At 35.6% G+C, this 15,659-nt stretch overlaps 2 protein-coding genes across 6 annotated transcripts in view; one reads left to right on the top strand and one right to left on the bottom strand.

Moving 5' to 3' along the window:
- LOC136038634 (lysine-specific histone demethylase 1A-like) overlaps positions 1 to 15,659 on the bottom strand; it is a gene marked incomplete at its 3' end in the record, with an annotated part of 406,525 nt that overhangs the window by 238,617 nt on the left and 152,249 nt on the right.
- The window catches only part of LOC136038632 (proton channel OtopLc-like), a 94,383-nt gene that overhangs the window by 34,532 nt on the left and 44,192 nt on the right, over positions 1 to 15,659 (top strand). For 2 of the 5 annotated variants that reach the window (XM_065721872.1, XM_065721871.1), the window contains exon 2: positions 2,293 to 3,148. The exons of 2 other annotated variants lie outside the window; for them this stretch is intronic. In XM_065721872.1, the coding sequence (XP_065577944.1) occupies positions 2,560 to 3,148 (589 nt within the window). In that variant the 5' untranslated portion in view covers positions 2,293 to 2,559. Of the gene's footprint in view, positions 1 to 2,292; positions 3,149 to 10,297; positions 10,595 to 15,659 lie in introns of those variants that run through there. One more of the 5 variants, XM_065721875.1, reaches the window with a different exon arrangement.

The raw sequence follows: 15,659 nt of genomic DNA, 5'->3' as shown, positions 1-15,659 counted from the left end.
AAAATTCTGAGAAAGCCATTTTATTCACCATAGTCGAAAAACCTAATAACTATGTCTTTGGGGACAACTTACTCCCCCGCAGTCCCCGAGGGAGGGGCTGCTAGTTACAAACTTTGACCTGTGTTTACATATAGTAATGGTTACTGGGATTTGTACAGACGTTTACAGGGTGATTTTTTTGGTTTGGGGGAGAGTTGAGGGGGGAGGGTTACCGGGGAGGATCTTTCCATGGAGGAACTCCTCATGGGGGAAGAGACTTTCAATGGAGGGGGCGCAGGACTTTCTAGCATTATTTAAAAAAGACAATGCAAAAATAAATATGAAAAGTTTTTTCTACTGAAAGTGAGGAGCAGCATTAAAACTTAAAACGAATACACATATGAGGGTTTTACCTTCTCGTAATACCTCGCTCTTTACGCTAAAGTATTTTTAGTAATTTCAACTATTTATTCTACGGCCTTTGTGATTCAGGGGTCATTCTTAAGGAATTGGGACAAAATTTAAGCTTTAGTGTAAACAGCGAGGTATCGACGAGGGGTGAGCCCCCTCATATACGCAATAAAAGCATACGAATATAGAAGTTTGCTACGCAAGTTAATTCGTAAGTTACGTATATTTTTTACTTATGAAAACGTTCGTAAAAAATTAAAAGTTATAGTTGCCTTTTTAAGTAATCAAAAAATTGGAGGGCAACTAGGCCTCCTCTCTCGCTCCTTTTTTCTCAAAATCTTCCGATTAAAACTATGAAAAAGCCATTTAGCCCAAAAAAAATTAATATGGAAATTTCGTTTTAATTATTTATGCGCGGAGAGCCAAGATAAAAAAATGCATTAATTGAAAATCGTCCAGTTTTTTTTTTTTTTAATGAAAGTAAGGAGCGACATTAAAACTTAAAGCAAACAGTTATTACTCAGTATATGAAAGGGATTTTCCTTCTCAACGCCCCGCTCTTTACGCTAAAGTTTTTTACTGTTTTAAAAGGTAGAGTTAAGAGAAAGAGTCAAACTTTAGCGTAAACAGCGGGGCGTTGAGGAGGAAAATCCCTTTCATATACGGAGTAATTTCTGTTCGTTTTAAGTTTTAATGTCGCTCCTTACTTTCATTAAAAAAATTGTTTTTTTTGTCCATTAATAAGACAAGAAGTAAAAATTACATGTAAAGAAAAAAAATCCAAATGAATGCATACATTTGTCGAGAAAGCGCACGACGTTTTCTTCTGACGACACTTTCAGTCCACTGCATTGGCTTGTTGTATCTAATTTCATCTGCATAAGAAATAAATCCACCATTGTTGTCAACCTTTGCGCCTCCAGCGTAAAACGAACCACCCTGGTGCATTTTCCATTGTAATAACTTATTCTCTTTGGAATGGAAACGAAAAGAATTATAAGGATCGGTTGAATAAAACTCCAGTGATAGCAATGCTAAACGGTGAATGACTTAATTTGGGAGAGGACGGTAGATATTAATTATTCTTGAACCTGACATCGTCCCATTTCTTGCGACAATGGACCTTTTCTAGGCTTTATTGCGTTCAGAGGAGAAGGGGTGTAAGCGGCAATCATTCTTCAGGAAGAACTATGATCTTTTTTGTTGTGATCTCTTCTTAAATATTCAAATTCAATGACCACCAAGTCAAAGCAAATGATCGAAGCAGCAACCTATTTCAAACACATTTTATTTTAGCCAGTCATTTTGAGAAGAAGATGACAGTGTTAGAGCGTAAAATTTAAACTCACCAAAAAGTTGTGCTGAAAGTCTCTATTTTCGTAAGATTACTCCCTTTTAAGTTTGTTTAATACAAATATTCGCAATATTATATTTTACGTCTTTTTTTTACAAAATTTGAAATAAGTTCACCAATTTCTGCTTCTTTTTGAAATTGCCTACTGTTTCAATTAAGGATTGATATTTTTAATAGGGGACCTATTCCAAATATTGCTTATTTAAAGTAATCTAGAATGACTTCATTAGAAGTACATTTATAAATGTTTATTTTAATAACGTTGGATGTACTAAAAAAATGAATCCGTCAATTATGTGGACAACAAAAAGGCCAAAATAGGTTGGTAGCCGTAGGTCTGTTACTAACAAGAAGATTATAAGTGAAACCAGGAATTCAATTTCAAAAAGACCTATGGGAGGGAGAATATAGTTGCTTCATCATGAAATAGCTCCATTTTTCAAATTGTCTTTTAAGGGGGTTTCTTTTTATTTTTGTAAAAAAAAAACAGCTTTCGTCTCTTGTTTTTTAAATCTGGAAAGAGGACTAATCAAAGTGTTTCTAATTAGAATTTAGATATCACAGAAGAGTGAAATTGTATTACACATTTATTAAAAAGGGACATAATCAAATCTGAGGGGAAAGTAAAAGTGCTATTTCAGTGGTCATCTAAGCCTATTTTTACACCTGCATGCACCTTTCAGTGATTCGTGCAATAGCTAAATTATTAACTCAAATTGGGAATTGGCAATAATTCAACCACTACATACCAAGAAAACAATTAAATGGACAATCACTTGCCCTAGAAAACTAACTGAGTGATAAAGTTCATTCATATGAAACATAATTCAAATATGCTTCATAGCCAGTCCATGGTTGTTATTGAAGCTTTGCAGAAACCGTCGAAAAACTATTTTATAGAATTGGAAAGACAAAACTTGACAAAGTTAAATGATAAATCTGTTAAAGAAAGTTTCCAAGGGAAGAAAAGTGATGAATCAATGTTATCTGGAAAAACAGCAGAGCATGATAGCAAAAAGTGGGCACCAGTAGATATTCATCAAGATGCTTCTGCAAATTGTGTGAACTCAGCAAAGTTCGATGAGATTGTATCATCTGCAGTGTCTACTCCTACAACAGCTACCACTATAATTGTACTGCATAAGAATAAATATACTCAAACAGAGGATTTGAAATCGAAGAAGAAGTGTAAAAAAAAATGTTGCCAGCGACACAATACATCATATGAAGCACCCTACAATGTGACTTGCGACCTAAGTCAAATTTCTTCTACTAATTTGATGAGTAAGCAAGAGAAGCACAATAGAACAAAAATGGATTTTTTTGCAGACACAAAAAAGGAGAAAACATTTGAGGAGTTGTGGATCGCTGAGTGGAAAGAGGCACACCTAAATCTAAAAAATAGTAAGAATTAGATGTTACTACTTTATTCCATTGCTACTAATTTAAAAACATAAAATTTCTTGAAGTATTTTTTTCAGTTTAATAAGGACTTAGGCTTTTTAGCAAAAATTTAACTATCCTATTCTATAAATCACCGCAAGCGAGGGTCATAATCTCACATATGGGTATTTTTTCATAGTTTGTTCTTTTTAGTAAAAACCACTATATAGTTGCTTTAACAACTCTGGCTACTTTTTTGTGAGTAAATATGGCCGCTTTGTTCAAATGAAAACAAAATGTGACACTTAAAGCTTAAAAATTTTTATTCCATATAGGACAAGGGTTGCAACCCCCTGAACCTCCCACTCTATACGGTAGTGCGTAACTAGCGCATAAATTGATATAAACTATTCTGTGTATGAGGGGGCTTTCTGCCAATGCTTTAACAACGATTGCTCAAACAAGGGTAATTATAATTGGGGTAAAATTATGTTTCATGATGCCTCAAGCAAGAATGGTAGAATTTATCGATGCGCATTTCCTTTAAATAATAGAATTTTCGGTTCAAATGTTTTAAAAGACCTTTGATGAATAAAATTCTTGCTTTCACACTTTAATTATGTAATTGCATCTGTTGTACAAAATAAATGCTTTCAGTATAGCACTTTAAAAACTGAACATAAAGAACCAGAGGCTAAGGAGAGGGATAGGCATCCCACATCATCTACAAAGCATTTTCTATTCAGTTAAGGATTATTTTGAACTGCATTTCAAAATGACGTTTAAGGAGGAATCAGCCCACGTAGCCCATATAATTTTTTTTTTATATTTCTATGTGACAATTTTCTTTCGTTCGAAAAAAAACTCTCACTTTTTATTGGATTTTTGTTTATTTTTAATATCATATTTGTTATAATATAAATATGGGGGAAGCTGAAACGTTGATTATTACCATTCCCTCAGCGTGTTATGAAAATTACAACTTAACACTGTTCTTCAGATATTGCAGCTAAGCCTTTTTGACAGCCTGGGTCTACGTAGCGTCTTTTGATTTAGTTCAGCACCCCCTTAGAAACCCCTGAAAGTTTCAACTTAATGCGCTTAGCTGTTCCTGAAAAATAACAGGTACGCCGTTTTGACAGCCTGGATGTATGTAGTATCTTTTTAGTTGGTTCAGCATGCCCTGAAAGTTCTTTCTTAAAAACTTAGGCGTTCTTGAAATATTTTTATTGTACCCTTTTAACAACCTGGATGCACATATTGTCTTTTGGTTCAGTTTATGTTAGATAATTCATTTTAGTTTAGTTTCAAATGTTAGTTGCTTAGTTTGAAGTTAGTTTAGTTCATTTATTTTCGACACACAGAATCAAACACACCCTGCTTTCCATTAAAGTAATGAGGCCTCACAGGTTTTAAAATCACCCATAGGGGATGTATTATTGGAGCTACTGCCCCCTCAAGATGCTATTACGCACACTTGGGTCTTGCACAATACTATAGTACACCTGTAATGGTATAGTACACCTGTTTGTTACGTAATAGGGGCTTCTTTGTTTAATGATGCAAATGTTTTCTTTCCTTGTTATGTTAAATATTTAAAAGCCCATGAGGGCCAGGAAAACCTTCAGAAGCCCCGCCAAATCGAAGTGCAAACGTAGGTAATATATCATAGTTTTTTTCTTTGGTTGTTGAAAAACCTAAGGATATAGGGAAAAACCATCAGGGCCCACCAAGGGTGCAGGGGAGTATACTCGAGACCCTGCCAGTGGGGAGCTGGAGCTTCAAGACACCGAGCCCTAGCAGTCAATTCCAACGGGACAAACAAATAAACATGCATCCGTGATCTGCCTTCTGGCAAAAAATACAAAATTCCACATTTTTGTAGATAGAAGCTGGAAACTTTTACAATAGGGTTTTCTGATACGTTGAATCTAATGGTGTGATTGTCGTTAAGATTCTATGACATTTAAGGTTTGTTTCCCCCAATTTTCTAAATAAAGCAAATTTTCTCAGGCTCGTAACTTTGATGGGTAAGACTAAGCTTGATGAAACTTATATATTTAAAATCAGCATTAAATTGAGATTCTTTTGATGTAGTTATTGGTATCAAAATTTCATTTTGTATAGTTTTGGTTACTATTGAGCCGGGTCGCTCCTTACTACAGTTTGTTACCACGAACTGTTTGATTTCAAGATTTTGACATTTGATTCCAAATAGAAGCTTCATTTGTGTTTTGTTTTTATTTCAAGTTTGTAAGGTCATTCCTGTTTCTTTGAGAAGTTTTCAATTTACAAAGAAAATGTATGAAACCAGTGGTTGAAGGAAATATGGAAACGTTTTATTTAAGAAAATGTTGAATACATTATAGGGTTTTTGGCCGTTCTCGTAGGATTACAAAGGTTCTCAGAACAATTTAGAAAGGTAGTACAAGATTTATTGGTTAAAAGTAATGGTTTTCATGCAGAATTATATTTTTGTTGTTGTTGATATACTTAAGGCAAATTTCTTAGCATCTGTGTTGACAATCCTCGACTGAACTACTTTCTAGTGGACAATATCTCATTTCTACCTGTATTATGTTGATTTCAGTGTCCTAAGAAGGAAGTAGTTTAATAATGCTTGTAAATCTATTCATTAATATAAACTTTTGTTCACGAAATATCCTTCATTCTTTAGATTTCTTGTTCCAGCATAAAACTTCAATATCTAGCCATAGTGATACTCTTACTTTTATTTCACCTCTGATAGTGCATCAGGGTTATGATAGATTAGAAGACTCTATCACTAAAAGAATATGCTAAGAACAATCCCCAATACTATATGATAATACCCTCTAAAGCAATACTCAACAAGCTGGGGTGCGTTAAATGTAACCAATTTCCAGTAATCGATTTTCTCCCTTTAGCCTATGTGAATTATTCTAGAATCGAAACACGCAATCATTAGGTTCATTGAATCATCTCAACTAGAAGGTATTTCCCGAAGCATAATATTACGAAAGTTTTCTCGGCAAATGTGGTGAAAGCAGCATTCCATTGGGGAAATCTCTTTCGATCCCTAAAGCGGACAAAAATCTTTGAATTATAAAGGTTCCCCGAGGAAAAAATCTTGGAAAAAAACCTCTCAAGGAAAACACTCCTCTAAGAAAAAAAAGTCTTGAAGAAAAAATACATCTCATAGAGTATTACGTAATAACCTCGTGTGAACCGTCACTACCTAAGACCCACGTGTGTTCCGTCATTTCGTTGTACCCACGTGTGTTCCATCCACAGTTGCAAACAGGGGTTACCCATGGGCCCTGTAGAAACAAGTCACGCAAGACTAAGACATTCTCAGTTAAAACTGGGGGCTCCCCACTTGACTAGCGGGCTCCCATTGAAATTAGTTGTTAGGGGCCTGGTGAAATTGGATGCTAGGGCCCCAGTGGAACTGGATGCTAAGGTCCCATTGGAATTGGTTAGTAGTCCCCCCCCTGTTTGAATTGTTCGTTGGAGTCCTCTTTAGAATCGCTCGCTAGGACCCTCGTTGAAATGGGTTGCTTAAACCCCGTTGGAATTGACTGCTAGGGCCCTCGTTCGAATTACTCGCTAAGGCCCCGTTGGTATTGATTACTAGTGCCCTCGTTGGAATGGAATGCTAGGCCTCATTGGAATTGATTGCTAGGGCCTGGTGTCTTGAAGCTCCCCCCCCCACTGGTTTTGTCTGAAGGTTGTTCCCCTACATCCTAAGCTCTTAAAATAATTGACAACCAAAGAACAAAAATTATGAGTTAACGACTACGTTTGTATCTTGATTGGCAGGCCCTTAAGGTGTTTTTCCTATACCTTTTGGTTTTTAAACAACCAAAGGAAAAAATATAATGTAGCACCTACGTTTGCAATATAGTTTTCTACAATTCGTGATAGTAGCTGCGATAGTTGGTAGGCTGCAATTTGACCAGATTTGTAATAAAGTTTTGTGTGTAAAAAAAAAATCACCTAAAATGCTTCTCCTAGATAAACTTACCTAAAGATCCAGAATGATACTTGAGGTTGAGAAGCACTGATATGTATGCTTTAATTTACTTTGAGAAAGGGGTAGTTTTGGGGAGATGAAGCTTTGAAAAACAGGTGAAATATATAGAAAACCAAAGAGATGATGTAAAAAATCATTTTTGAAGCCGCTCCTTTCCCTCTAGGTCTGTATGCAAGTCGAGAACCATCGTTGTACATCAAACCATACAATTTTCGTTGTTCAAAATTTTAAGAAAAGAACTAAGTTTGGAAAACTCGTTTGTGATAGCCTTTTTAATGACTTGTGAAAACTAGCCAAACATTTTATGAGCACCTGTTCTTGACCCAGTTTTAAAGTGGTGCCAATCAGACATTCATAGGGGCGTCGTTTCATGGGGACAAGCCCCCCCACAATAGTTTTGTGAAAAATGCTTCACTATCCGAATATGGACCCCTCTTGCCTCCCAATAAAAATGCTGACGCTACGCTCCAGGAAATTCGCAATACACTTTTCATACTCAAATGCGAAAATGCCGACATCTCGGCAAATGTTATCGTACGCGCTTTGAAATTTGTGCAGTAAGACTCAAATTTATCCAGCTTTTATTGCAGTCAGCTGGTCTTTACGCTAAGGTTTGACTCTTTCTCTCAATTCTACTTTTTAAAACAGTAAAAAACTTTAGCATAAAGAGCGGGGCGTTGAGGAGAGAACAGCCCCTTTCATATACGGAGTAATTTCCGTTCGTTTTAAGTTTTAATATCGCTCCTTACTTTCAGTTAAAAAAAAAATTAATTTCTGAACGTTTTTGAATTGATGCAATTTTGATTTTGGCTCTCCACACATGAATAATTAAAACAAAATTTGTATATTAATTTATTTTTATGGCTAAATGACTTTCTCATAGTTTTGATCGGACGATTTTGAGAAAAGAGGAGCGGGGGAGTAGGCCTAGCTACCCTCCAATGTTTTGGTTACTTAAAAAGGCAACTAGAACTTTTAATTTTTTACTAACGTTTTTACTGGTAAAAATATACATAACTTACGAATCAACTTACGTAATGAACTTCCACATTCGTATGTTTTTATTACGTATATGACGGGGGTCACGCCCTTGTCAATACCTCGCTCTTTAAACTAAAGCTGAAATTTTGTCCCAATCCCTTAAGAATGACCCCCGAATCAGAAAGGCCGTAGAATAAATAGCTGAAATTAATAAAATAACTTTAGTGTAAAGAGTGAGGTATTAGAAATAGGTAAACCCCTCGCATGTGTAATAATTTCTGTTCGTTTTAATGCTGTTCCTTACTTTCAGTTTTTCATATTTATTTTTTCATTGTTCTTTAAAAAATGCTAAAAAATCCTGCACCCCCTCCATGGAAATTTTCTTCTCCCTCAACAAATTCCTCCATTGAAAGCTCCCCCGAATAACTCCCTCCCCTCAACCCCTTCCCCCAACCAAAAAATCCCCCTGAAAGTGTCTGTACACTTCCCAATAACCATTACTATGTGTAAACACTGGTCAAAATTTGTAACTTCTAGCTCCTCCCACGGGGACTGTGGGGGAGTAAGTCTCCCTCAAAGACACAGTTATAAGGTTTTTCGACTATGTTGAATAAAATGGCTATTTCAGAATTTTGATTGGGTGACTTTGGGGAAAAATGAGCGTGGGAGGGGGCCTAGGTGCCCTCCAATTTTTTAGTCACTTAAAAAGGGCACTAAGACTTAATTTCCGTTAGAATGAGCCCTCTTGCGATATTCTAGACCGCTGGGTCGATACGATCACCCTGGGGAAAAAAGCAAAACAAAAAAACAAAAGACAAACAAATAAACATGCATCTGTGATCTGTCTTGTGGCAAAAAATACAAAATTCCACATTTTTGTAGAAAGGAACTTGAAACTTCTGCTCTTGGGTTCTCCGATACGCTGAATCTGATTGTGTGATTTTCGTTAGCATTCTATTGCTTATAAGGGGTGTTTTCCCCTCTTTTCTAAATAAGGCATATTTTCACAGGCTCATAACTTTTGATGGGTAAGTCTGAACTTAATGAAACTTATATATTTAAAATCAAAATTAAAAATACAATCCTTTTGATGTAACCATTGTTATAAAAATTCCATTTTTTAGAGTTTTGGTTACTATTGAGCCGGGTCGCTCCTTACTACAGTTCGTTACCACGAACTGTTTGATTGCTGCATCTTACTCGTGTTAAATGCGGCAAATTTTTGCGTACGCACTTTGCGTACGCAAATTTTTGCGTACAATCAACAATTCTCGGTAATTGCGGCAAATATTATCGTACGCACTTTGAAATTTGTGCAGTAAGACTCAAATTTATCCACCTTTTATTGCAGTCAGCTGGTGTGGTATAGAATTCTTGTTCCTACATTTCACCCAGAGATTGGAACTGACATTTCTGTATGATAGACAGGCGAATTTTCAGCGTATTCTGTGAGGACATGTTTGCTCACGAAGCATATGTTTGCCGAGCAACGTCAATTCGCAATTTGACTCTTATAGGCAACCACATTCATAAAGTCTAGTTTTGTTCTATTTTAAGGCTAGTCTTGCTGAAAAAAGTATAATTAAGTAGCTCGAAGGTCCCTTGATGCAATTGCTGCATCTTACTCGTGTTAAACAAGCAGAACATGAGCGTTATTTTAAGTCATATCTACATTTGTGACCACTCATGTCATAGATTTTAGAACTATATGTTATTCATGCATAGTAGAATAGCCCACGTCTTTCTTATATTAGGAAATTTAAGGATTTCTTTTCACTTAATCAAATTTCTGTATAAGACAGATTTTACAAATATTCAACTCTGGGCCTAGTGTAAATTGGTTGTTCTTCCCTAGGCTGAATTTATTTTTAGATCAGCTGAAATTTTAGAACTGTGTATCATTCCTGGATAACAGAGTAGCCAAAGTCTTTCTTATATTAGGAAATCTAAGGACAGCTTCTCGTTTAATCGAATGACCGTATAGCACAGGTTTTACAAATAGGGAATTTGGACCTAGTACAAATTGTTTGTTCTCCCTATGGCTGAATATTTTTTTTCTTAGATAAGCTGCGACTAGTAATTACTGATAACATCTCAATCAAGCGGAGAAACTTAATTGCTTGTGGGTAACTACAAACGACCTATAGCCTTTAACTACACCGTTACTATTTGCAAACATATGCTTTGATATTACGTTAGTGTGAACATAGTCGAAATATATTCTATTTATATGAAAAATGAACACTTCTTTATTTTTGTGGATGATTCTTTAGTTTAATGATTAAAAAATTGGATCATATTTAGATAAATTAGTTTCTAATTTTACGGACTTGGAATATTGAAATATTCGTGGATTGTAATGGACTTTTTCACACAAATAAGACAGTCCAAGAGTTACTTTCAGCATTACGAAGGATCGTCTGGAACATCAAGCGTGGGATCTTGCAGACATGGACATCAATACAAAAGAGGTTGAGTTTGTCTTTTTCAGAATTTGATATAATATACTTTAACTACAACAGGGTCTAAGATACGCCAAGTATAGGTAATATCCATGCCTCAATTTCTTAGGAGAATATTTCAGAGAGTACTATCATCTTATTTCCAAGCTCTATGCTAACTCAAATCATGCCTTACAGAAATCAATTTGTACCGTTGATTATTTGGGCATAAAAATCGGTAAACTTCGGTTTTCTCGATTAGTTTGATTGCCAAATATGAACAAAACCCCTCAATGCGGCTTTTAATTCTGATTACAAACTAATTACTACCTTCGTAAATGCACCCAAACTCCTACTTTATAGGACAGAAATAGCCCTAGACTGCTTAGAAAACTTTTTTTTTTAGATTGGCTTTATTTGGCATCACAAACCAGTTGTTGAAGAGAAAAAAGCACAAAAATAATGTAAAGCCAAAAAATCAGCCAAGTTTTCTATACGGCTTAGGGTATACCATATAGTTTTCTATATGGCCTCCATTAAAGGGGCTGGAGCACCTTTACGTAGTATGGCACCAAAAGGGGCATCCAGTTGTAAATTCATCTCTTGGCTAGCGAATTAATCAAGAAAACAGAGATTTTCCTGAAATTTTAAAATATTCATTGTGGGGTATTTATGGTGTAGGGTTTTGTTCGGTTTATTTCCTACTTATTATTTATAGTTTTTTTGCTTATTTATCTATTGTTTTATTTGTTTCTCCAAGGGTAATCGTATGTAAACAGTTGATCATAGATAATTGGAAGGGGTGTCACTCTTGCAGAAATTTCTATTTCTAGCACTCTTTTTTGGTACCGATCGAAATTGCACCATAACATAAAACCAGTTTCAGGGGAGGAGTGATAACCTTCCTCAACTACAGACAAATTTTTAGAAATAAATGACCTTGACAGTCTTCGATGAAAGGGGGGAAAGTAGCAATCCTCCTCATACCCGCGACTCTTTACCTGGTTAAATTTTGTGCCATTCTAATCAACCGTGGGTTCAAAAGTAGTAAAAGATGAAAGATCTGAGCCAAAACAAGACGAATGAATCGTAGTACTGAGACAAAAAAATAGAGGCCAAATGCTTGATAATTTTCGCTTATTCCACCCTTCATTCTCAACATCTCATTTTGTGTATAGTTTGACTCTTGGCTAACGGCAAAATCTGCCTGCGACTTTTTTCTTGTGGTAACAACGTGTCTAGTCTCTATTTTGTTTTTTATCAAACAGCTTGTGGTAACAACGTGTAAGTAAGGAGTGACTCGGCCCAACACTTACCGAAACTCTAAGAGAACGAACTTTGATAGCAATTAATGTATCAGAAGGAATTTGCTTTTTTATGCTGATTCCAAATATAAGAAAACCATGAAGTTTAATGTTTTCCACCAAAAGCTAAGAGCCTGAGAAAATTTACTTGATTTTGAAAAAGGGGGTAAAACCCCTAAGAAATCAAGCGATATTAACAAAAATCACACTGCCAGATTCAACATATCAAATAACTCCCACCGTAAAAGTTTCATGTTCATGTAAAAAAAAAAAATGTGTAATTTTGTATTTTTTGTTATAAGAAAGTTAACTGAAGCGTGTTCATTTGTTTTTTGTTATTGTTGGTTTTTTTTTTCTTTGTTTTTTTTCCCAGGGGTGATCGTATCAAGTCAATTGTCGTAGAAGATATTAGCCTGGCTCATTCAAACGAAAATCTAAAATTCTAGGGCCCTTTTTAAGTGACTAAACATAGGAGGGCAACTAGCCCCCCTCACACGCCCCTTTTCCCAAAGACAATAAATCAAAATTCTGATATAGCCATTAGGTTCTGTATAGCTAAAATGTCAAATAAATGTGCCTCTGGGGATGGCATCACCCCCCACAGCCTCTGGGAAAAGGGGTGTAACTTATGTAACTTGCCCATTGTTTGCATAAGAATTTTTTATCAGAAAATTTACGAAAATTATTTTGGGGCGGGGATTTTTTAGGGGTGGGGGAAATTCCCATGAGGATGAAATTTTCCGGGAGAAAGTTTACATGGGGGAGGGAAATTTCCTGGAATTATTTGAAAAACCCTTAGAAATTAAAAAAAAGTCTTTCTCAACTGAGAGTAACGAGCAATACTAAAACTTGAAACAAAAAGAAATTATTCCGCATGTGAGGGGGGCTGCCCCTTTCTTATCCTCGCTCTTTATGCTAAATTTTGACCTTTTTTGTCCCAATTCATTAAGATTAGCTCCTGAAACGCATGGGCCGTTGAATTTAAATGATAAGTATTTTAAACGAACTTTTAAATGAGTTAGTTGAATTTAAGTGAGAAGAATTTAAAAAGAACTTTTAAGACTTTGGCGTAAAGAGCGAGGGATGAGGAAGGGGCAACCTCTCTCATACAAGGAATAATTTTTTTCGTTTCAACTTTAATGTTGCTCCTTACTTTAAGTCGAGAAAGCTTTTCTCAATGAATAAAAGAGACCAGCAACCTATTTTGGCTGCGGTTCAATTTCAGCCAAAATTTAAATATTAAAAGAACGTTTGGTTGACTGATATTTTGAATAAATTTTATGAAGAAGCACTATGATATTTAATGAAAAAACATAACTAGAATAAATTTTTAACTTTAAACAGGAATTCTAAATAATAATTAAAATTACCATAAAAACAAACATAATTGAAAGGGTATAACTTACAACCATTCTCTTCGATTTCCCCCAGATGTTGAATTTGTCACGGCAATTAAGGAAAGCATGGTTTATAGTTAGCCGTTTTAAGAAGAATACAAGTAACTGAATTTTTCATAGTTAATGTGTTCCTGTTCTTGCTTCCAATTAAATAAAAAAGACAAGTTTTTTCTACTGCAAGTAAGGAGTGACATTAAAACTCAATACGAGCAGGAATTATTCCGTATATTAAAAGGGTTGTTCCCTCCTCAACACCCCGCTCTTTACGCTAAAGTTTGACTCTTTGTTACAACTCTAATTTTTAAAAGAATAAAAAAAAACTTTATCGTAAAGAGCGAGGTGTTGAGGAGGGGACAGCCCCTTTAATATACGAAATAATTTATGTTCGTTTTAAGTTTTAATGTCGCTCCTTACTTGCAGTTAAAAAAAGCTTGTTTTTTTATATTTAATTTTTGAACGTTTTTGAATTAATGGATGTTTTGATTTTCGCTCACCGCACATGAATAATTAAAGCGAAATTTGTATTTTTTTTTTTTTTTTTTTTTTTTTTGCTAAATGGCTTTCTCATAGTTTTGATCGGACGATTTTGATAAAAAGCGGTGGGGAAGGAGGCCTAGTTGCCCTCCAATTTTCGGTTACTTAAAAATGCAACTATATTTTTTTTACGAAAGTTTTTGTTAGTAATAAACATGCATACCTTAGGAATTAACTTAAGCTACAAACTTCTATATTTGTGTATTGTATTACGTATATGAGGGGGTTCGCCCCCTCGTCAATACCTCGCTGTTTACACTAAAGCTTGAATTGTGTCCCGAATCTTTAAGAATGACCCCTGAATCACAAAGGCCGTTGAATAAACAATTGAAATTACTAAAAATCCTTTAGCATAAAGAGCAAGGTATTGTGGAGGAGACGAATCCCCTTATATACATAATATCTTATGCTCGTTTAAGTTTGAATGCTCCTCATTACTTCCAGTTGAAAAAAAATCATATATTTTCTCATTGTTTTTTTTAATAATTCTAGAAAATCCTGCACCCCCTTCATGGAAATTCTCTTCCCTCGTGATAAATTCCTCCATGGAAAGATCCTCCCAAGTAACCCCCTCCCCCAGCAAACCCCCACCCCAACGCGAAAAAGTCCTCCCTGAAAACGTCTGTACACTTCATATAAACCATTACTATATGTGAACCATGGTCAAAGTTTGTAACATGCAACCCCTCCCCCGGGAAGTGTGGGGGATTAAGTCGTCCCCAAAGACATAGTTGTTAGGTTTTCTACTGAGCTAAACAAAATGGATATCTCAAAATTTTGATCCGGTTACTTTGGGAAAATAGTGTGCGTTGGAGGGGGCCTAGGTACTCTCCAATTTTTTAGTCTCTTAAAAAGATACTAAAACTTTTGATTTCCGTTAGAATGAGCCCTCTTGCGACATTCTAGGACCACTGGGTCGATACGATCACCCCTGGAAAAAAAACAAATAAACACGCATCCATGATCTGACTTCTGGCAAAAATACAAAATTCCACATTTTTGTAGATAGGAGCTTGAACCTTCAAGAGTAGGATTCTCTGATACGCTGAACTTGATGGTGTGATTTTCGTTAAGATTCTGTGACTTTTAGGGGGTGTTTCCTCTATTTTGTAAAATAAGGCTAATTTTCTTAGGCTTGTAACTCTTGATGGGTAAGACTAAACTTGATGAAACTTATATATTTAAAATCAGCATTAAAATACAATTCTTTCGATGTAACTATTGGTATCAAAATTCCGTTTTTTAGAGTTTCGGTTACTATTGAGCCGGGTGGCTCCTTACCACAGTTCGTTGCTACGAACCGTTTTGATTAATTTCATTTTGAAACTATCTGCTAACATTTATAATTCATTGCACAGCAGCAACGAGGCTCCAGAAACAAGGAGTTGTTCTGGAGTGTATCACCCATGTCAGGTATTACCATACGATTGTGAGGACCCCACAGAGTTCAGTAACATTGAACGATTTCCGTTCCTCCAATGATTCGCAGTCAGAACTTTGAATAAGTTAATGATAATTAGTTTATATTTGAGGGCTGAAGCTATTTTTTTTTCTCTCCAAAACCAATATATTCTGCTGCACTATTAATATATTTAGTTATGCCTCACCTGTACCTACTCCTAAGGTAAGTCGCTTGGTAATATCAAATCCCCAGATGAATACCTTTGAAAATGTTCGTTCAATTTGCTATGGTTCTCAGTCACTCAGCTGATAACCAAAGCTAACACAGTCCGCTTTTTACCCAAGGATCTTCTGCTGTTTCACATTTTGGTCCAGAGTGAATCACCAAGTAGTTGAGTCAATTTTGTTTTTTGGAAAAGGGGGGAAAATCTAGTCCTCGCACGGAAATAATCTACGTCC

Source organism: Artemia franciscana, chromosome 18, assembly GCF_032884065.1.
Source record: "Artemia franciscana chromosome 18, ASM3288406v1, whole genome shotgun sequence".
Lineage (NCBI taxonomy): Eukaryota > Metazoa > Arthropoda > Branchiopoda > Anostraca > Artemiidae > Artemia > Artemia franciscana.
Note: the sequence above shows the minus strand (reverse complement) of the source record. Positions and strands in the feature narration are given on the sequence as shown.